At 45.5% G+C, this 22,907-nt stretch overlaps 1 protein-coding gene across 1 annotated transcript in view; it reads left to right on the forward strand.

The window, feature by feature from the left end:
- SLC7A1 (solute carrier family 7 member 1) overlaps positions 1 to 7,396 on the forward strand; it is a 47,276-nt gene extending 39,880 nt beyond the window's left edge. Inside the window, exon 12 of the mRNA XM_066583160.1 lies at positions 1,441 to 7,396. Within this exon, the coding sequence (XP_066439257.1) occupies positions 1,441 to 1,601 (161 nt within the window). The 3' untranslated portion in view covers positions 1,602 to 7,396. The remainder of the gene's footprint in view (positions 1 to 1,440) is intronic.
- The last annotated feature ends 15,511 nt before the right edge of the window (positions 7,397 to 22,907 follow it).

A 22,907-nucleotide genomic window follows, 5' to 3' on the forward strand; every position in this document is an offset into this window, starting at 1 on the left:
TTCGCTTGCCTCAGTTGCGATAGCTGGTCATCTAAGCACATGACCTCTATGGCCAATCACTGGGCCAGTTGTACCAACACTGAGGTCAGTGATTAGCTGTGACCTGTAGCACCTGTGACTAGCTACAAGTGATAAAAGAAGATGGGCATAATATACAATATCTACTCGAGTATAAGCCTAGTTTTTTAGCTTTTTTTTTTTTTTTTTTTTTGCTGAAAAAGCCCCCCTCGGCTTATACTCGAGTGAGGTAAAAAAAAAAAAAAAAAAAAGCAACAAAAAACCCGCATTACTCACCTCCCAGTCGGCGTCTGTGTTCCCGGCACGATGGTCTTCCCGGCGGTGCGGCAAGCTGCTTCAGAATTCTCCCTGCTGTCATCTCCCTGCTCCGCTTTGAATTCCCCCGCCATCAGAGCTGTGTAGGTAAGCTCTGTGATTGGATCGATTATTCACAGCCATTCAGTGAATTGTTGTAATTGGTTTATCGAGCGCCGGCTCTGATTGGCTTGCTCTCGATCCAATCACAGTGGGAAATTCAAAACTGAGCCAGGGAGATGAGTGGGGAGAATTCTCAAACCACTTGCCACGCCACCAGGGAGACAATCATGCCGGGGACACAGACGCCGGCTGGGAGGTGAGTATTGCATTTTTTCTTAACCTAGTATATACTCTAGTATAGCTCGGCTTATACTCGAGTCTATAAGTTTTAAGTTTTTTGTGGTAAAACTTATTGACCCGGCTTCTACTCGGGTCGGCTAATACTTGAGTATATATGGTATATATTTTTTTTTATTCCCAACCTTATACTCTCACTGAGTTTTCTGCTCTCTCGGCTGCATTCACTGCAATTGCCCAGGACCCTCACCTCCAAAAGGGTCCTCCAGTTCAGTCCAGTATAAATTTATATAATATATATACTGGGCTGAACCGGGGGCCCTGGGCAATTGCCCAGTATGTCAGCCCTGGCTGTTACCATTCAACATTTTAGCATTCGTGTAACAGTAGCAATATCCAGACCTGTATCAGTTCCCTTGAAGCAGCCTTGGATCATCATAGAATGCCATGAAGTTCGAAGTCCAGTTTAGTAGAATCGCGGGTGGGTCCTGGTATTGTGGCTATAATATAGATGCTAAAGAGAGCCCCTTGGGAGGTAAACTTGGTGCTCCATGGGGAAACTCAGTCTTTCACTTTTGGGGAGGAGTCTCCTACCCAAGTTGACCCAATTTTATTTCTCTTATAGGGGTTGTACACGTTTAGAAAGACATGGCTGCTTCTAGAAAAAATGCCACATCTGTCCATGAGTTGTGGCCGACCTTGCAGTGCAGTTGAAGTAAATGGGGATAAGCTGCAGTACCACACACAACCAAGTGTGATGCTGTCTTTTTGGAAGAAAGGAGAATAATTATGTATAAGTATTAATATCTTGCTGCCCTCTCGTTGCAGGTTTGATCATATACTTCAGTTATGGCATGTGGCACAGTAATGAAGCTATTGGCTCCACACCAGACCAGAATACGGGTGATTACAAAAGGACCAATGTGTTGAATAATGAGAAACAAGCTTTTCTGGATGACCCTGAAGCTACTAACTCAGTGAATGCCTGAAGCCTGGAACCAGAAGCTTGAATGGTACCACATTAATGTAATTCAACAAAAAGGGACTTCACTCAAAGCTTGCAATCTGCACAAACCATACGACACCAGACGAGTGCCTGCACCTCTAAATAGTCAAAACAGAGTGCCGCTTGTCTGCTACTGCTGCTATTCCTTTAAAACACAATTTATGGATTTTGGTTTGAAAGAACAGACCTGCTGCGATTGTATCATACCGTGCATCCTATAGAAAATCATTAATCCATGTATACCAAAAGAGCAGGTCTTTGATTTAGCCCATTGTTTTTCATTTGACCAGGAAATGTCAAATCCGGTTGTGGGTATTGGAAAGTGAATATTAACTTGTTGTCGAGACACACTGTCACTGAAAATGGGGTTTAAAATGATAATTTGGGGATATTTTCAATTCTGACTAGGAGATACCTGCCAATTATCTGGGCAGAGAAATGAGTTTACAGCCAAACTAGCACAAATTGTGTTCATTTTATACCTTGAAGAAAACTTAACTTATTATTTTGTAAACTTTTTTTATGTTCTCATTTTTGTACTCTTGTAGTGCAGGGCACTTAAAAGGAAACTCTCTTCCCAAATTGCAGTCTTTTCAGTTTTTATACTGCATGTTGAACACCAAGGTTTAACCTTTTTGGGTTTGAAGCCCAGTGTGTTCCTTCAGTTGGCCATCTTCAGTGGCGAGGCTATACAGTCTAAGAAGGGCCATTGAGGTAACCCGTATGACTGCTATGAGATGTGGGGTTTCTTGGATCTAGCTGGTCCCATTCTTCCCCACGATGGTTTCGTCCTGCACAGGGCTTTCCCTAACAGGCATTTCAGCATTAACTATCAAGGTTGGGGGTTGACCCAATGTGTTGACCAACCTTGACTCTAGCAAGAATTGGAAAGATGTCAGAACAAATGACTGCTATAAGGTATGGGGATCTAGCTGGCCCCATTCATCTTCCCCTTGCAGTCTCATTCTGCACAAGGCTTTCCCTAACTGCAGGCATTACAGGATCAAGGTTAGGGGTTGATAAAATGAGAAGTGAGGATGCAATCATGCCCTTATATTTTTGGGGTTGATATGGTGATATGAACTGATATTATAAACCTTTCTCCTAATATCTCATTCAAACTTTGCCTGTTATCATATCACCGGTCTTGAATTTAAGTGCTTACTTTTGGCCATTATTTGTTACATGTTGCGAATAGAAGGGTGATACATTAGATTTAAACCTTTTGTCATTCTTTATGCTGACGTTCTAGTCTGGCTGAGTATAATGGCTGAAAATCTAAGTATTTTTATGACTATTACATTAAAACAGTTATCAAAAGGGTTGGGGTTTTCTTCAGAGATTATATACATAAAATATTGATTAGTTGGTTAAGATGTTATTGGGCCTATGTCTCCGACAAATCAACGATCCATACACCCTGCATTAGTTTGAGGTCTTATGGGGAACAACATGCAATATATATACCCATTCTCCTCAAAGATGCTAAACATTTCACATACTCAACTCTGCGAGCCTGCATCTTGTTAGACAATCACTCATAGACTCCTTCCTCTGTGCCTAATACTCTGATACATGATGTGTCAGCAATCTAAACTCAACGCTTATATGGTAGAAAATATTCTCCTGAGGTCAAAGTGCTTATTTCCAAGATTGCAGTCTATGTAAATTGTATTGTAATTGCATTTCGGATCTCTTTTGGCAAAAACTCTTAAATGTGTAGATCGGTTGGACTGAACAGGGGTGCTAATCTTTGGTTAGAATGACACTGGATATACATCTCTAAGTATTCTCTATGCTTGCTAGGGGACATGAATAACTTATTCCAAATCTATATAAATAGTGACTCACAAGCCGGTGACTGTCAAGGAAGCCCCTTCATATGTGTTACAACCCAATAGGGAGCGTCCAACTCTAATCCAAAATTAAAGATTTCCTGGATATTGCTCTGAGCACTTGGTAAGAGGGGAAATCTCGACTGTTACACAGTTTATACCACTGGAATTTCTAGATCTTGGAATATGAATTCTAGAAGATGGAAAGCTGAGTGGTGGTGCAGCCCGGCCTTTAATCCTTTTCAGTTGTGAAATCCAGAATGATCCCTCAATTTATTACGTTGGCTTTGAAACAAATTTATCTTATAACCTAAGACTAATTATTTGATTCATTTACTTAAAGCCATTGTCTTTCAAATCCTTGACCAAAGTATTCCGAGGCGAAAGTTGACGCTCTTGGGCCCACATTCAAAATCTGTAACTGCCGCCCACCTGCCATACTCTGTTTTATAATACTTGTCTTAGGTGGCAGAGGGTCTTTTTAGACTTCCTCAGATACCAAGGCCCAAATATGACTGCTACCTCTTCACACCTCACAGCCATAACCCTGATAAATGGCTCATGAGTCACGTGTGCCCAATACACGTTTCCCCCTCATCTACCATGGGAAGACAGTTTGAAAGCCCATGTATAGCAGACTTTGTGTATGAGCATTTTTATTTATTGAATGAACCATTATGATGTGAGGGATTGGTGTAATGTCAGTAATGTCTATCTGGTAGGATCTTTAGAACTACACTTGGCCTATGCAAGTGGTAATACAATGTCCAACTGAGCACAGAATGGCCCTAGATGAGCCGAGTATTTTGATATAACCCTTGTATAGTGTTCTTTTTATTGCAAACTGGCAATTTAACTGTTACTTGGGGTACATGTTCACACGATTAGGCCTTGCCTAAAACAGTTGTTTGCAGAATGAGTTTTCAGTGATAATCGGATGCTAGATGTTTCAAGTTCTATTGCTTTCCTGGTTATCGTGTAAATATGGCGATGTATATAGAGAAATAGACTTTTTTCTAGTTTTTTTGTGTTTGTACTATATGAAAGCCATATGACTTCTTGAATTTTCTTAGTGGGAGGCACACTTCTTCCAACAATCATTTAGCATTATTTCTTTGATTAACCTAATCTTAGTCTGTCTGTTGGTCCGTTCTGTAAACTGGTGTCTGTTCTATACAGAAACAGCTGTAAATTATAATCTGTAGATTACCTCTAAAAGTGTTCCTAGTCTTGTACTACTTCTTCTAAAGTGATATTTATATTTAAAGGGGTTCAGACAGGGCCAGCATCTGCAACAGGCAAATACAGGCTGACCCCAAGACACACGACATAAGTGGGCCCAAGCTTGCTATCTTTAAAACAGACCATGACACTTGGGCTTTATTCCAACCAGCGTATATCGTCCGGAGTCTTCACACTCGGCCGATATACGCTATCTTTTGGGTCGTAGACGTTCATGATCAGATGCACAAATCAAACATTCGTGCGCCCGTTCACATGGCATGGGTTCCAGTGCATATACGCCAAGACTACCATGCCATCGCCCCTTTCCCTTCCCTCCTCCTCGCAGGCTCACATCTGCTCTCCTCGCCTCTCATTCTTTGCAATTGGAGGTGGCAGGGCGGAACTAAGTGCCATCCTATCCCGCCTCCTCCCATTGATGGCTATGGACAAGGGGCAGGGAGAGGGCGGGAGCTAAGCTCTGCCCACGTCCCGACCCTTGTCCGCAGCCAGCAAGGGGTGGAGGTGGGACGGGCCGATGCTTAGCTCTGCTCCTGTCCCACCCCCTCCCATTGCAAAGAACAAGCAGGAAAGAGCAGACGTAAGCCTGTATGGGCGGGGGGGGGGGGGGGTGAAGAGCAAAGGGAGGGAGTTTAGTGGCCATGGAAACGTCCGGCCGATATACGCTTGTGGGAAAGAACCCTTAGGAGACACGGCACTAAATCAACACTGCATCCCCTTTATTCTCAGGATCAGTGAGGGTCCCAGAGTTCAGACCCCGTTATCTTCGAAAATGCCATCACTTTATGCAATGGGAATAAGCCTTTAGGCAATTAAAGCAAAACGCCGGTCTGGAACTGCTTTAAACTTCCATTAGAGAATTGCAATGTAATAGAAGCCATCTTTTATTGGTGGCAGCCGTTCCAATATTATGTACATGGCAAAAGGGAAATAAATGGAGAGCTTGAGGGATAACAAATATCATTTTCTTTACAGCACTTGAATGTCTAACTTCTAAAGGGACAGAATTTATTTTTATTTAATTGAACCTAAAATGTCTTTGTACCAAAGTGTATTCACAAGTATCTATCTACAGCAGTGTTCCCCCAACGTGGGGCTCTCACTAGGTGCTGCAAAACTACAACTCCCATCATGTTTAATAGTGAGCTCGGAATTGTAATGTCAAAACAGTTGGAGAGCTGCAGTTTGAGGAAGACTGGTGTCTAGAGGATGTAATATACTTCAATGAACGAGGGCACCTTAAAACTGCATTCACACTGGTGATCTGTTCTCTGGCCCTGATCATTCGCCAAAAATTGGCCGCAACTCTAGTAGGAAGGAAAGGAAGAAACTATTATCTGCAATGATCTTTTTTTTTTCTGATGGGCTGAGATCTCTTCCCGTATTTGATGAATAGTCATGATGGGAGGATGGTCATCCTGAATTCTGTGTGAAAATGGCCTAATGGTGTTTGCTCAACTTGCTTTTTTCCAAATACTTGGATAAAAAGGAATTTTTCTTCTTTACCATCGTTAAATGGGTTGTCCAGGTAGGGGAAATACTTAGCTGGACAGGAGGTGTTGGAGCATCCACTTGTGTCCCGGTTTCGGAATTGGGCCACTGGGTGCATATATCTATATTACTCTCGAGCTCAGTACTATGGAGCAATTCCAGCAAACTCATTGGTTCTGATTCATTATTCCAGATGGGTTGTCTGATTTGGTTGTTTGGGTTCCCTGATTCAACCTGATTGGTTGTTAGTGCCGAGCTTGAGAGTAATATAGATATATGCCCATGGGGTATGGACCTTTATATCCATGATGTCTTTTCAGAGGGCTGGTTGTCTGACTCCTTTTAATTAAGCAGGCCCGTTTCTTTGTCATGGCTGATTTAGAGGAGTGGGCTGGCTTAGTTACTAAAATGAGCCAAACTTCAAGCCCCCTAAGAAGATGTCATGGTCCATACGCATGACCCCTTATCATAATGGCCTTGAAGTAGAGGTTTCAATGCCTCCTTCCTGGTAAGTATTTTCCCCTCCCAAGACCACCCCTTTTAACAGGACCTTGATAGTAGTATACCTGATGTAATGTGGTCACGAGATCCAGACCCTCTCTATTCTACTGAATTCAGATCACCATAGAATCCTTCTGCAAGGGTTGGCATGTCCATAATACACTAAAACGTGGCCATATTACCATGGCCTGAGACCAGAAAGCGCAAAATAAAATGTTTGATGAAAAATCTGCTGCTATAATTTGTATTGGAAGTTTTCTAATTGGTCATCTCAGCTCGGACCGTCATCAGATGCTGTGTTAAGGGAATTCTTGCTGCATATTCTATAACCATATCTACATCATGATTCCCACTGAAACGGCGTGCCTTTTATTGTAGTCTACTTTCTTATGTTTCTGCTTTTAGTAAAGTGAATTTTTTGTTTTTGCTTTTGTTTTCCCTGTTTGTCAATTTGTCAACTTTTTGAGCAGTGAGTTTTCAGTGATATGTAAATTTTTCTTAGTCTCTCTTTCTGTGTAAATAAATTTCTAATATTTATCTTATTTTAAATATTTTGGTAGATTTTGTTGCTTATTAGCTCAATTTTGTATTTGTAAAGAAAATTTCTTAAGGTAAGATGTAGGGTAGTTATGAAATGTAGTTTTATGAAACTTGGTACTTGAGCCATGTGTGAAAAATAATAAAACTTGTACATTCTTGAAATCTCAAAGTTTTTGCCTTCATTGCTTTGCATAATCAAAGAGTTTGATACAATAATAAAATTGAACTTAACGCCTTACATTGCATGAAAAAAAAATGTTTTGACAATTAAGCTGATTTATTAAATTGAGGTAGTATTATAAATCTATGCATTATGACTCCATATCACCTTCCAATTGTATAGAGCAGAGGTGTAACTTGAAGCTTCTGGGCCCCGATGCTAAACCTGTACCAGGGCCCCCAACTATAATGCTTTACTCATAGTACTGGGCTCCCTATATGGAGAAGACAGGCCTTATGGGACCCCTAAGGCTCCTGGGCCCGGGTGCAACCGCATCCCCTACATCCTCTATAGTTACGCCCCTGGTATAGAGGCATAATATGGCATCGGTTCAAGTGTATGAGCCTTTACTGTAGCTCTCATATGCCTCCGATTTCATACAGAAGGTCTTTATGCGACTCATACATGGCATGTGTCGAACAGGTTCAGATGGAGGACTCTCTAAAGTAGCGGGGTGCCACATTGCAGGAACAGACATTAAACAATTAGCCATTTTTTTAAAACCAGAAATGATGCTCAAACAGATGAACTTTATTAAGGAACATGGCACACAGGTTTGGTGTTCGGTTCTGGCTTGCCGACTGTGTAGGCTTTTCCAGCTGGAACAACCAGTCTGAGTGGCTCTCTCAGAAGACCGGATGCCAAATAAAAAACAAAAGCTACAGTTCTCCAGCAGATGCCAAAAGTTTATTCAGCTGGGAGAAAAAGTAGTTGTGTTTTTTTTTTTTTGTTTTTTTTGTTGTTTTTTTTAAATACTCCTTGAATCCATTTCTGGCTTTGGCTCACAACTACCACAAAAACAGACTTCTCTAAATTGTTGCTCTCAGGTCCCTCACACTAGACAGCCTCCATGGTCTGTGTACTGGGGCATCAGTGTCTTGTGTGACTGCCATAGTCCTAGTGTAGAGGGCTAGTCCCTTAGTGGTGAGTTCTCACCACCGAGCGGCTGGATTGAGAAATTGATACTTATAAACATTACAACAGGAATACAGATGGCCATTGGACAAGGAGGGTTCAGGTGATCAATACAGCATGACCGTGTGTGTGTGTGTGTACACACCTAGGGAAAGGGAGGTGGTGCAAAGGAAGAGAAAGCTCAGTGTTGGCCCTTTTAATTGATAAATGTAGGAGAAATTGTAGAGTGATTAGGAGAAAAAAAAAATAGAATGTTTTTTGTTTTTTTTTTCCCTCCAGTTATTTACAGAGGGAAATGAAATTGTCAGATGAGAGACAGAGTGATGATATAAATAGAGATGAGTGAGCATACTCGATAAGGCAAACTACTCGAGCGAGTAGTGCCTTATTCGAGTACCTGCCCGCTCGTCTCTAAAGATTCGGCTGCCGGCGCGGGTGACAGGTGAGTTGCGGGGGAGGGGGGGGAGAGAAATCTCCCCGCCCCCTGCCAGCACCCGAAGCTTTAGAGACGAGCGGGAGGATACTCGGCTAAGGCACTACTCGCTCGAGTAGTTTGCCTTATCAAGTATGCTCGCTTATCTCTAATCATAAACTCTCCACTAAATGTCACTAGTCTAACCCAGGAAGAAGTGCAGACAAGCCTTAAAAGATTAAAATAGACAAATCAGTTCCCAATGATTTGGGACCCTGGGTTTTTAAGGGAGTTTAGTAATATGATACACAGACCCTTGTTTCTTATTTAAGAACTCTAGTGACTGTCGATTCCACTGGATTGGCGCACTGCCAATATGATGCCGATATTTGAATAGGGGACAAAAAGTGAAACTGGAGACTACAAGCCAGTAAGTCTTACTTCCATTGTGGGTAAAATGTTTGAAGAATTTATAAGAGATGCTCTCCTGGAGTACCTCATGGAAAACTGCTGTATAACGCCGTATCAGCATGGGTTTATGAGGGGTTGCTTCTGTCAAGCCAACCTGATCAGCTTCTACAAGGAGGTAAGTTCTAGACTGGACCATGGAGTCATTGGATCTTGTGTATCTGGACTTTTGCAAAGCGTTTTGATACTGTGCCGCATAAGAGGTTGGAATATAAAATGAGAATGCTTGGTCTGGCGAGAATGTGGGTAAGTAACTGTCTTATTGATGGAAATCAGAGGGTGGTTATAAATGGTATATAATCTGGGTCACTGTTACTAGTGGGATAGCACAGGGACCAGTATTGAGACCTATTCTCTTTAATATATTAGTGACCTGGTAGAAGGATTGCACAGTAAAATATCTATTTGTAGATTACATAAATTTTGTGTAAAGACTAGAGATGAGCGAACGCACTCGTCCGAGCTTGATACTCGTTCGAGTATTAGCGTGTTTGAGATGCTCGTTACTCGTAACGAGCACCACGCGGTGTTCGGGTTACTTTCACTTTCATCTCTGAGACGTTAGCGCACTTTTCTGGCCAATAGAAAGACAGGGAAAGCATTACAACTTCCCCCTGTGACGTTCAAGCCCTATACCACCCCCCTGCAGTGAGTGGCTGGCAAAATCAGGTGTCACCCGAGTATAAAAATCGGCCCCTCCCGCGGCTCACCACAGATGCGTTCTGACATAGAGGAGGGAAACTTGTATCTTGGCGGAGCTGCTATAGGGAGAGCGTTAGGAGTATTTTAGGCTTCAAGAACCCCAACGGTCCTTCTTAGGGCCACATCTAACCATGTGCAGTACTGTGGAGGCTGCTTTTTGCAGTGTTGCACTTTTTTTTTTTTTTTTGTATATCGGCCGTGCAGAGCATTGCGCCCTGCAGTAATACTCCAGGGCCAGAAGTGCTTAGGCAGGGACAGAAGACATATTGATTGAATATAGGCAGTGGGCCTTTGCAAAAAAATTTGGGAAAAAAAATCTATTTGGGCTGCCTGTCACTGTCCTCAGTGTTCGGGGTCTCTGCTGGGTGTAGTACTTCTCCAAATTCATACGCAGCCAGCTAAGTGTTACAGCAGGCTTGCGCAAAATTATTTCCTGGCGTTCCGTAAGCGAAGTCAGCCTCCAACCACAGGCCAATAAGCGGCACATTTAATTACAGCGTTCTGTTTCTGCATTACTGGTAATACAGCATGCTGAGGGATAGGGGTAGGTCTAGAGAACGCGGACGCGGCCGAGGACGCGGAGGCCCAAGTCAGGGTGTGGGCACAGGCCGAGCTCCTGATCCAGGTGTATCGCAGCCGACTGCTGTGGGATTAGGAGAGAGGCACGTTTCTGGCGTCCCCACATTCATCGCACAATTAATGGGTCCACGCGGTAGACCTTTATTAGAAAATGAGCAGTGTGAGCAGGTCCTGTCATGGATGGCAGAAAGTGCATCCAGCAATCTATCGTCCACCCACAGTTCTGCGCCGTCCACTGCTGCAACTCAGAATCCTCTTGCTGCTGCTCCTCCTTCCTCCCAGCCTCCTCACTCCATTACAATGAGACATTCTGAGGAGCGGGCAGACTCCCAGGAACTGTTCTCGGGCCCCTGCTCAGATTGGGCAGCAGTGGTTCCTCTCCCACCAGAGGAGTTTATCGTGACTGATGCCCAACCATTGGAAAGTTCCCGGGGTCCGGGGGATGAGGCTGGGGACTTCCGGCAACTGTCTCAAGACCTTTCAGTGGGTGAGGAGGACGATGACGTTGAGACACAGTTGTCTATCAGTGAGGTAGTAGTAAGGGCAGTAAGTCCGAGGGAGGAGCGCACAGAGGATTCGGAGGAAGAGCAGCAGGACAATGAGGTGACTGACCCCACCTGGTTTGCTACGCCTACTGAGGACAGGTCTTCAGAGGGGGAGGCAAGGGCAGCAGCAGGGCAGGTTGCAAGAGGCAGTGCGGTGTCCAGGGTTAGAGGCAGGGCCAGACCGAATAATCCACCAACTGTTTCCCAAAGCGCCCCCTCGCGCCATGCCACCCTGCAGAGGCCGAGGTGCTCAAAGGTCTGGCAGTTTTTCACTGAGAGTGCAGACGACCTTCGAACAGTGGTGTGCAACCTTTGTCGCACCAAGATCAGCCGGGGAGCCACCACCACCAGCCTCACCACCACCAGCATGCACAGACATATGATGGCCAAGCACCCCACAAGGTGGGACGAAGGCCGTTCACCGCCTCCGGTTTGCACCGCTGCCTCCCACCCTGTGCCCCAACCTGCTACTGAGATCCACCCCCCGTCTCAGGGCACAGGCACTACCGTCTCCTGGCCTGCACCCACACCCTCACCTCCACTGTCTTCGGCCCCATCCAGCAATGTCTGTCAGCGCACCGTCCAGCCGTCGCTAGTGCAAGTGTTTGAGCGCAAGTACGCCACCACGCACCCGCACGCTCAAGCGTTAAACGTGCACATAGCTAAATTTATCAGCCTGGAGATGCTGCCGTATAGGGTTGTGGAAACGGAGTTTTCAAAAGTATGATGGCGGCGGCGGCGGCCCCGAGCTACTCAGTTCCCAGTCGCCACTACTTTTCCCAGCACGACCACGTCTCCCGCAACATTGTACGCGCCCTCACCAACGCGGTTACTGGCAAGGTCCACTTAACAACGGACACGTGGACAAGCACAGGCGGGCAGGGCCACTATATCTCCCTGACGGCACATTGGGTGAATTTAGTGGAGGCTGGGACCGAGTCAGAGCCTGGGACCGCTCACGTCCTACCCACCCCCAGAATTGCGGGCCCCAGCTCGGTGGTGGTATCTGCGGCGGTGTATGCTTCCTCCACTAAACCACCCACCTCCTCCTCCTCCTCCAATGCAACCTCTGTCTCGCAATCAAGATGTGTCAGCAGCAGCACGTCGCCAGCAGTCGGTGTCGCGCGGCGTGGCAGCACAGCGGTCGGCAAGCGTCAGCTTAGGAGATAAGAGGCACACGGCCCACGAACTGCTGCAGGGTCTGACAGAGCAGACCGACCGCTGGCTTGCGCCGCTGAGCCTCCAACCGGGCATGGTCGTGTGTGACAACGGCCGTAACCTGGTGGCGGCTCTGCAGCTCGGCAGCCTCACGCACGTGCCATGCCTGGCCCACGTCTTTAATTTGGTGGTTCAGCGCTTTCTGAAAAGCTACCCACGCTTGTCAGACCTGCTCGGAAAGGTGCGCCGGCTCTGCGCACATTTCCGCAAGTCCCACACGGACGCTGCCACCCTGCGCACCCTGCAACATCGGTTTAATCTGCCAGTGCACCGACTGCTGTGCGACATGCCCACACGGTGGAACTCTACGCTCCACATGTTGGCCAGGCTCTATGAGCAGCGTAGAGCTATAGTGGAATACCAACTCCAACATGGGTGGCGCAGTGGGAGTCAGCCTCCTCAATTCTTTTCAGAAGAGTGGGCCTGGTTGGCAGACATCTGCCCGGTCCTTGGAAAGTTTGAGGAGTCCACCCAGGTGGTGAGCGGCGATGCTGCAATCATTAGCGTCAGCATTCCTCTGCTATGCCTCTTGAGAAGTTCCCTGCAAAGCATAAAGGCAGACGCTTTGCGCTCGGAAACGGAGGCGGGGGAAGACAGTATGTCGCTGGATAGTCAGAGCACCCTCCTGTCTATATCTCAGCGTGGTGAGGAGGAGGAGGAGGAGGAGGAGGAGGAGGAGGAGGGGGAAGAGACAGCTTGGCCCACTGCTGAGGGTACACATGCTGCTTGCCTGTCATCCTTTCAGCGTGTATGGCCTGAGGAGGAGGAGGAGGATCCTGAAAGTGATCTTCCTAGTGAGGACAGCCATGTGTTGCGTACAGGTACCCTGGCACACATGGCTGACTTCATGTTAGGATGCCTTTCTCGTGACCCTCGCGTTACACGCATTCTGGCCACTACGGATTACTGGGTGTACACACTGCTTGACCCACGGTATAAGGAGAACCTTTCCACTCTCATACCCGAAGAGGAAAGGGGTTCGAGAGTGATGCTATACCACAGGACCCTGGCGGACAAACTGATGGTAAAATTCCCATCCAACAGTGCTAGTGGCCGAAGGCGCAGTTCCGAGGGCCAGGTAGCAGGGGAGGCGCGGAGATCAGGCAGCATGTACAGCACAGACAGGGGAACACTCTAAGGCCCTTGACAGCTTTATGGCTCCCCAGAAAGACTGTGTCACCGCTCCCCAGTCAAGGCTGAGTCGGCGGGAGCACTGTAAAAGGATGGTGAGGGAGTACGTAGCCGATCGCACGACCGTCCTCCGTGACGCCTCTGCCCCCTACAACTACTGGGTGTCGAAGCTGGACACGTGGCCTGAACTCGCGCTGTATGCCCTGGAGGTGCTTGCTTGTCCTGCGGCTAGCGTCTTGTCAGAGAGGGTGTTTAGTGCGGCTGGGGGAATCATCACAGATAAGCGTACCCGCCTGTCAACCGACAGTGCCGACAGGCTAACACTCATCAAGATGAACAAAGCCTGGATTTCCCCAGACTTCTCTTCTCCACCAGTGGACAGCAGCGATACCTAAGCAATACGTAGGCTGCACCCGCGGATGGAAGCATCGTTCTCTATCCCTATCAAAAACGGGGACCTTTTTGCTTCATCAATCTGTGTATAATATTCCTCCTCCTCCTCCTGCTCCTCCTCCTGAAACCTCACATAATCACGCCGAATGGGCAATTTTTCTTAGGCCCACAAGGCTCAGTCATATAATTTTTGTAAACAATTTTTATACGTTTCAATGCTCATTAAAGCGTTGAAACTTTCACCTCAACCAATTTTTATTTTAACTGGGCTGCCTCGAGGCCTAGTTACCAATTAAGCCACATTAACCAAAGCGATTAATGGGTTTCACCTGCCCTCTTGGTTGGGCATGGGCAATTTTTCTGACGTACATTAGTACTGTTGGTACACCAATTTTTGGGGGCCCTCGCCTACAGTGTAATCAAATTAATTTTTAGCCCACCTGCATTAAAGCTGACGTTACATTAGCTGTGTTGGGCACTGCAATGGGATATATTTATGTACCGCCGGTGGGTTCCAGGGAGCCACCCATGCTGTGGGTCTACAGGGAGCTGTAAATGCATCTGTGTCCACTTCTAAAGAACCCCAGTCTGACTGGGGCATGCAGTGTGGACCGAAGCCCACCTGCATTAAGCACAACATTACCTCAGCTGTGTTGGGCACTGCAATGGGATATATTTATGTACCGCCGGTGGGTTCCTGGCACCCACCCATGCTGTCGGTCCACAGGGAGTTGTAACTGCATGTGTCCACTTCTAAAGAACCCCAGTCTGACTGGGGCATGCAGTGTGAGCCGAAGCCCACCTGCATTAAACATGATATTACCTCAGCTGTGATGGGCAATGCAATGGGATATATTTATGTACCGCCGGTGGGTTCCAGGGAGCCACCAATGCTGTAGGTCCACAGGGAGTTGTAACTGCATGTGTCCACTTCTAAAGAACCCCAGTCTGACTGGGGCATGCAGTGTGGGCCGAAGCCCACCTACATTAAACATGACATTACCTCAGCTGTGATGGGCAATGCAATGGGATATATTTATGTACCGCCGGTGGCTTCCTGGCACCCACCCATGCTGTCGGTCCACAGGGACTTCACAATAGGGAGTTGTACCTGCCTGTGTCTATGAATTAAAAACCCCGGTCAGGTTGGGGCATGCAGTGTGGGCCGAAGCCCACCTGCATTTAATCTGACGTTAGCTCTGCTGTCCAGGGCACTGCAATGGGATACATTTATGTACAGCCGGTGGGTTCCAGGGAGCCACCCATGCTGTGGGTGCACACGGAATTCCCATTGCGGAGTTGTACCTGCCTGTGACTATTTATAAAAAAACGCGGTCTGACTGGGGCATGCAGACACCTTGACAGAATGAATAGTGTGTGGCACATAGGTTCCCCATTGCTATGCCCATGTGCAGCTCCAGATGGAGGTGGCACAGGATTGGATTTCTCATTGCTTCTGTACAGCATTGTGGACTATCGCCCCGCCCCTTTTAAAGAGGGTCGCTGCCTAGCCGTGCCAACCCTCTGCAGTGTGTGCCTGCTTTTCCTCTGGCAGACGCACTTATAAATAGACATGAGGGTGGCGTGGCATGAGGGCAGCTGAAGGCTGGGCAGGGACAGTTTGGTGTGCGCTGTGGACACTGGGTCGTGGGGGGAGGGGTTGGGCAGCATGTAACCCAGGAGAAGTGGCAGCGGAGTGTCATGCAGGCAGTGATTGTGCTTTGTTTGATGTAGTGTGGTGCTTAGCTAAGGTATGCATTGCTAATGAGGGCTTTTCAGAAGTAAAAGTTGTTGGGAGGGGGGGGGGGCACTCTTGCCGCTATTGTGGCTTAATAGTGGGACCTGGGAACTTGAGATGCAGCCCAACATGTAGCCCCTCGCCTGCCCTATCTGTTGCTGTGTCGTTCCCATCACTTTCTTGAATTGCTCAGATTTTCACAAACGAAAACCTTAGCGAGCATCGGCGATATACAAAAATGCTCGGGTCGCCCATTGACTTCAATGGGGTTTGTTATTCGAAACGAACCCTCGAGCATCGCAAAAAGTTAGTCTCGAATAACAAGCACCCGAGCATTTTGGTGCTCGCTCATCTCTAGTAAAGACCTTTACCATAAGAGGACGCAGGGAGATTGCAAGAGGATTTTGAGAAGTCGGATGCTTGGGCAGAAAAATGGCAAATGAGATTTAACAGTGATAAATGTAAGGTTTTGCACATGGGCAGAGGAAATACATGTCATAATTTACACAATAAATGGGAAACCACTGGGTAACACTGACATGTAAAAGGACTTTGGTTGCTCCATTTAAGCTTAAAACACCAATGTCAGGCTGCTGCTGCCGAGGCGAATAGGATCATGGGGTGCATCAAGTGGTCTAGGGGCGCAGGACGAGAACACTGTTCTTATTTACAAGTCACTGGTCTGACCACACATAGACTATTGTGTGCGGTTTTGGACACCAGTACTCAAGACTTATCAGAGCTTGAGTGGGTACAAAGGCGGGCACCTAAAGTAATAAATGGAATGTGCGGATACAATATTCAGCGACCTTATTAATATTGGGATTATTTAGTTTAGAGAAAAAGACCGTTAAGGGGCGACCTAATAACCACCCTGTTCCCTGAAAATAAGCCCTACATTAATTTTTCTGTATTTTTGGGGAGGCTTGAAATAGAAGTCCTAGCTGCATTACAGTCCAGGTCCCTCCCACTGCTCTCTGGAGCTTCGCCGGGCTTCTTGCTGTCATTGGCAAGATCCCTTCCTGGCTACGGGATTCATAAATCCCACCTCTAGGAAGTGATGGCTCTTGATTTTCAGTGGGGTCTAGACTGAATTCGCCTTCTAGAAGAACGAGAAAGTGACCAGTTGGCTGTATTTGGGCAGTTACCACCAAGGATAAATGACTATCAGCTGGGGGGTTTAGCCTCAACTGATAGAAGCTGAAGCTGTACCCAAACCCAGAAGGTTCCATATGTTAGCAGGGGTCAATCAGGGGTAGTGAGCCCTAACATCTACTTCTGAAAACCATAGTGCCAGTTTTTCAGACATTAAAAGTGCTATTTTTTTCTACCCCCAAAGTGATCACCTCAGTGCCTCACTCAGTAATAATGCCCCCTTTGTGCTCCAACACAGTAATAATACCTTTTTCTTGCTCCTACAATGTAATAATGCTCTCTAGTAAGTATTAATGCAGAAATACCTCCCGAATGATCTCTAAAAAGTATTAATGCTTCCTTACAAAAAAGAAAGCCCTTAGCTTAGTGTACTCTTAATTTTTATGAACATTAGTAGGAGCCATTCTAAGTATCAGAGGAGGGGGAAGAAGCCTTTTTACACTCTGGCCACATAACAGACAGTGTGAGCGCAGCACTGGTGTGTGACGGAGTAGGAAGGAAGTCTCAATGTTCATACCACTCCGTTGGATAAATGGGTTTGGGGATGAAAAGCCCAGTAATATTAGTGGTGAGGGGCTTTTGGGCTTCCCTAGCTTAGGGGCCTGGTCACAACAGTAATCCCTATCGCTATGCCACTGATCCTGAAATAGAGAATGGGCAAGCTGCTTTACCCCTTCTGTATCAGGACATTTAAAATCCAAGTGCAGGAATACACTGCATAGCAACGAAATCTTGTCACCGCTGTATCTCAGGTACACAGCTCGGGGAAAAAAAAAAATTCACAATACACATATCTGCCACTGTTTGAATTAGAATGTGGATATCAATATGGATGCACACAATGGGAATAAGGAATTAAGGAATTTTTTATGACACTTTTCTGGCATGCTTTTCCCCTCTCCACTGCAGTGTGCCAAACTTATCATATTGTCAGTTGATAAATTTGTTGCATCTTTAAATATGTCTGGAAATGTTCCTGCACTTTTTACACCGCTCACCTATAAGAGTGAAATTGTGCAAAAGGTTTGAGTTTTTAAAATGTATCAATTGATATCTGTCTAAAAATCTTACGTCACTCAAACCTCAACCCTTTCGCTTGAAACTTAAAAAAAGTGTAATGAGAGGCCTAACTTTTACAAAAATCAATGGTGAATCTGTTTAAATTGATTTGCGCTAAATATAAGGCGCAATTTATGCCAGAATTCTGGCGTAGCACCATGGGACTCAATAGGGGCTATTTACTCTGTTCTAAAGGCCCATTTACACATGATTATCGCTCAAAACTCATACAAACGAGTTTGCGTGATAATCGTTACGTGTGTATGTGTATGTATATATGTGTGTATTTTTATATATATATATATAGTGTGTGTGTGTATATATATGTATGTGTATATAATATATATATATATAATATATGTATGTGTGATGCCATCATGCACTATTCGCTCATTTGTTTATCGCTGAGTTTCAGCTTGCATATAAATGGTTGTAAATTCGTTTGCTTTTCGCTTCATCTAAATGGCATTCATTCAGTCTTTGAAAGACTGTACAACTTGAAGGGAGGGGTGATTGTTTACCATGCTAAACACAATGACTGCTTATTTACTCATGCCACAAGAAGACAATTTAGAAAGCCTCTTAATACCTTTGTTTCATCTGGCAACATCTCTGTGAGCCAGATGAAAAGCAAACACCAGCTAAGAGTTGGAGTAGGGTTTTTATATCCTCTGAGCCAGTTTCTGGCATAGATGATAGTAAAGGACGAGCCACTTGTGGCCATGCTCCCTAATGCTGGGCCCCACCCATTTTTTGAAAAAAGTGGGGTGTCATACAGAAGTCCCAAAAGTTTCAAAAGTTTGCATTTTTTGGATGCCACAATTCTGGTGCCCAGGGCTGGCCCACTGGCCACATCCACATGTCAGTAATTGCAAAGAGACGTGGGAATGATTCTCAATCCGTGTGCTTTCTGTATGTCCAACTGACTGCACACAGACACATTGACGTCAATAACGTTATTCAGACATGCTTTTTTTTAATACACAAACTGATAACGCGTAAAAACTGTAAAAAATATAATTATAATGTCACAACATGTCCTATCCTGGTCTGATTCCTTGGTCAACAGTCTCCTATTTTCTAGTCAACGGGGACAAAAAAAAAAACCTGAGTGCACACCAATGACATGCCTGTAGCCTAAAGTAACCAATCACAGCGCAGCTTTCACTTCTTATAGTGATGAGGTAAAATGAAAGCTGCGCTGTGATTGGTTGCTATGGGCACCACGCTCTTATAAAAAAAGCGGTCTAAAAGCAAATCTGTTTTTCGCATAGCAACCAATCACAGAGCAGCTTTCAGTTTACCCCAGCAGTATAAGAAATGAAAGCTGCACTGTGATTGGTTGCTATGGGCAACAGACAGATTTGCTTTTAGACAGCTTTAATAGGAGTGTGGTGATGGGATCAGAGATGGACTACTCTTCTGAGTCTCACTTTGTAATGATAATATCCTTCCTGGTGACAGAAGTAGCCATGCACATATATAGTCTGTAGAAGAAGTGAGACCGTTGGGGGTTTCCAGCACATAAGACGAGGACACATCTTGTGAGATTTATTTTTTATTATTGACAGTGGAAACCACCAAATTTTCAGTAGCTCAAAAAAAGAGATGCAAATCATGAAATAGACAATCCTGAGAATGGAAGAACTACAGGGTTCATCTCACAATATTAGGGGTGCACAGGCGACACACATACCTTGTACCAAAACAACCGCACTTATTGCTATTTTATTTGGAAACTGCTATATTAAGACAAATCTACATATAGAATTGAAGGGGTTGTTTATTAGAGACCAGTCCTGTTGATATGCCCTATAGGGGTACTTGGATGTCATGTGGGTCAATCCCACACTTAGCCTCTCCTGTTATGACCTTTCAGACTTCGGCAGTCTGTGCATTACGTGGGCGGCAGTTTATGTGGATGGTAAGTGCTGCAGGGAAAATGTACGCTCATTGTCAAATACAATCCCTCCGCTAGAAGTTGTCGGAATCAAATGAAACTTTCTCTGTGTGATCGTAACGTTAATATGAAGTGATTACAATATAAGAGCAAAAGGAGTATTAATTGTGGAAAACTGAACACTTGAAGGGAGGCTCTAGTACCCTGTTGTATCACCTCTAGCTTGGATACAAGATGTGATACTGGTGGGCATGGAGGCTCTAGTACCCTGTTGTACTGCCTCTAGTTTGGATACAAGATGTGATACTGGTGGGCATGGAGGCTCTAGTACCCTGTTGTATCACCTCTAGCTCAGATACAAGATGTTATACGGGCGGGCATGGAGGCTCTAGTACCCTGTTGTACTGCCTCTAGCTTGGATACAAGATGTGATACGTGTGGCATGGAGGCTCTAGCACCCTGTTGTACCTCCTCTAGCTTGGATACAAGATGTGATACTGGTGGGCATGGAGGTTCTAGTACCCTGTTGTACTGCCTTTAGCTTGGATAGAAGATGTGATACGGGTGGGCATGGAGGCTCTAGTACCCTGTTGTATCGCCTCTAGTTTGGATGTAAGATGTGATACAGGTGGGCATGGAGGCATACAGGTTCTGTAAGGTATCCTCTGGTATATCGGTCCACGTATACTGGAACTGAGCCTCTAGATTGTGTAAACTCATTGGCGTCCCAGATGGTCCCATACATGTTCTAGTCGCGATAAATCTGGTGACCAGGCAGGCCACGAAAGTGTGACAATGTTGTGGAGACATTCCTGTGACACCTTTGCTGTGTGTGGCCGAGCATTATCCTGCTGAGAGGAACACATGTGGCTGCAGGATGTCCTGAACATATTGCTGAGCTGTCATTGTCCCTCCTACCACTACTAGGGGTGACCGACTGTTATATATGATAGCCACCATCAGTGGGGTTAGTGTTCACTCCACAGCAAAGGCAGGATTGAGGCGCTCACTCCTAAGTCTAAAGACATGAAGATGGCCATCCTCCGTGCCCAAACTTAACCTGGATTCATCACTGAAGACAACCCAGGCGCACTCCATAGCAGTTCAATTTTGTTGTTCACGATATCAATGCAAATGGATGGTAATGCTGGGTGGGTATCTAAGGCAGTATATGTAATGGGCGTCATAAGACCAAATGTCCTTCAGCCACATGCCTGGAAATAATTTGGCCAGAGACGGGCCTGTAACGATGCTGCCACCTGTCTCTGGATGGTGGACGACAAAACAGTTGGCGCTGCTCATGCTTGTCAACCAATGAGACAATCCTCTTCACTGGTGGTTTGTCATCCTAAGCCCAGTCGCCTTGTGTGCCCTCACATATCCACTGGTCCCAACACTTCCTAACAGTCTGGTCAGAACGGCCCAGGTGGGGGGGCAATTCATCAATTTGACCATCCAGCTTCTCACATTCCAATTATGAGTCCCCTCTCAAACTCAGTTAACTGGGTGAAATCTCTTGGATTACATCGTAGAGGCGTCTAGTTGTCAACAAGATCTATACAAGTGGAAAAAGAAGTCCACTACACACAATTCCTTCTAGGTGCTTGATTTTTTTTGGACAAAATGTATATTCAGAACGTGCCTATCCATATTGCCGAGGGTTAGTAAAGCCGGTCCTGTGGTGATCAGCTGTTCACTAGACTGGTTTTAATCTAACTAGTAGTTGCCTTTTATGAGACAGCCCCTTTAATCCTTACAATATCTTCAGTCATTTTGTAAATACGTTGCATTACCTTGTTGATTTGCATATTCTCGCAAGTGTTTTCTATACCAGGTATGCTATAGTAATCTGATGCAAGACAAACTATTGTCACAGTGCATTACTGAGGTTCCACTAACTTGTCAGATTCTACTTTCACACTGTGGATCTCTGTGAGAATCCATGGCAGGGTTTAGAATCAGAAACCCAGGTTTCTGCCACATTTGGTGCCAATGGATCTGCATACGGATTAACTCTATAGTAATTCAATAGAGCTAATCTGCAGTTTCTCTGTGTTAAATATGCAGCAATATTGAACACTTGGTGGATTTTAAAATCTGTATCATGTTCATTATTTTGTGCAGATTTGTGGAATACAATTGTCTGTTCGTTTACATTGCCAGCGGTGCCAATGGTTTCTGTCAGGACTGATGCACAATTCACACCTAAATTCTAATAGAATCCAAAGTAAACATGGCATAAGTGGCATCTATCACCAGGCAGACCACTTTCAGTTACGAATATCTATGAAATATTTTAATTTCTTCTAAATCAAAAACTGGGTGCCATAACATATACAACAAGCACCGTATGTATTTTAAGGGGGTTGTGCAAAGATGCAGAATCCCTTTTTGAGAATATGGAGCTTGGAGCAATCAGCCGATTGCCTTGAGTCCCGTTCTTAGCACCCCTGGAAAACAGTTGATTTTGTCGCCGAAAGTTGCAGCCAGACGGATTTTTACAGAATGGCCATTCACATGAATGGCCATCCAGTGATTCCAGAAGGGAAGCTGCTCTTACAGTGTGTCTCAACATTCTGGGACATAAAGGGGGCCTCTGCTCTATGACATTGATATACACTAGTAGGGTATGGCTCTTAAGCCTCATGCACACGGGCGGCTTTTTGCTGCAAAATTCGTAGCAGACTTCTGCAGCAATAACCCTCTATAGCATGCTATGGAAAACTTTTACTGTGGTTCCCACACGGATGACTTCTGTTGAAGTCAATGGAAGCCGCCCAACCCGCGGCCTGTCCGCAGTTTACATTGCAGATGAGCCGCAGGAGTAAGCGTGAGTTTAAACAAAAAAAATCTGTACTGCGCACATCCGATGGCGAGCCGTGCAAACTATCAGCATTATAGAAAAAGAAGAAAAAAAGCAGGTACGCTTGAATGCTGGCTGGGCAAAAGGTCGGATCCCACTGCGGGATCCCGCATGTGGAATCCGCCCACCTGTGTGCATGTGGCCTTAGGCATAATGTGGTCGTGCCCTTTGTCTACATGGCAATCAGGTGTGTGCTTGAAGTGGCACCCTAAACAGGTGTTTGAGGACAATTCAGCATTTGATTTTGTCGCAGAAAGTCGCAGCCAGCTGGATTTCACTGCAGGTAAAAAGTAGTTTTACAGTATGGCCATTCAGATGAATGGCCATCCAGTAATTCCAGGAGGAAAGTTGCTCTTACAGAGCGGCTCAACATTCTGGGACA

Source organism: Eleutherodactylus coqui, chromosome 1, assembly GCF_035609145.1.
Source record: "Eleutherodactylus coqui strain aEleCoq1 chromosome 1, aEleCoq1.hap1, whole genome shotgun sequence".
Classification (NCBI taxonomy): domain Eukaryota; kingdom Metazoa; phylum Chordata; class Amphibia; order Anura; family Eleutherodactylidae; genus Eleutherodactylus; species Eleutherodactylus coqui.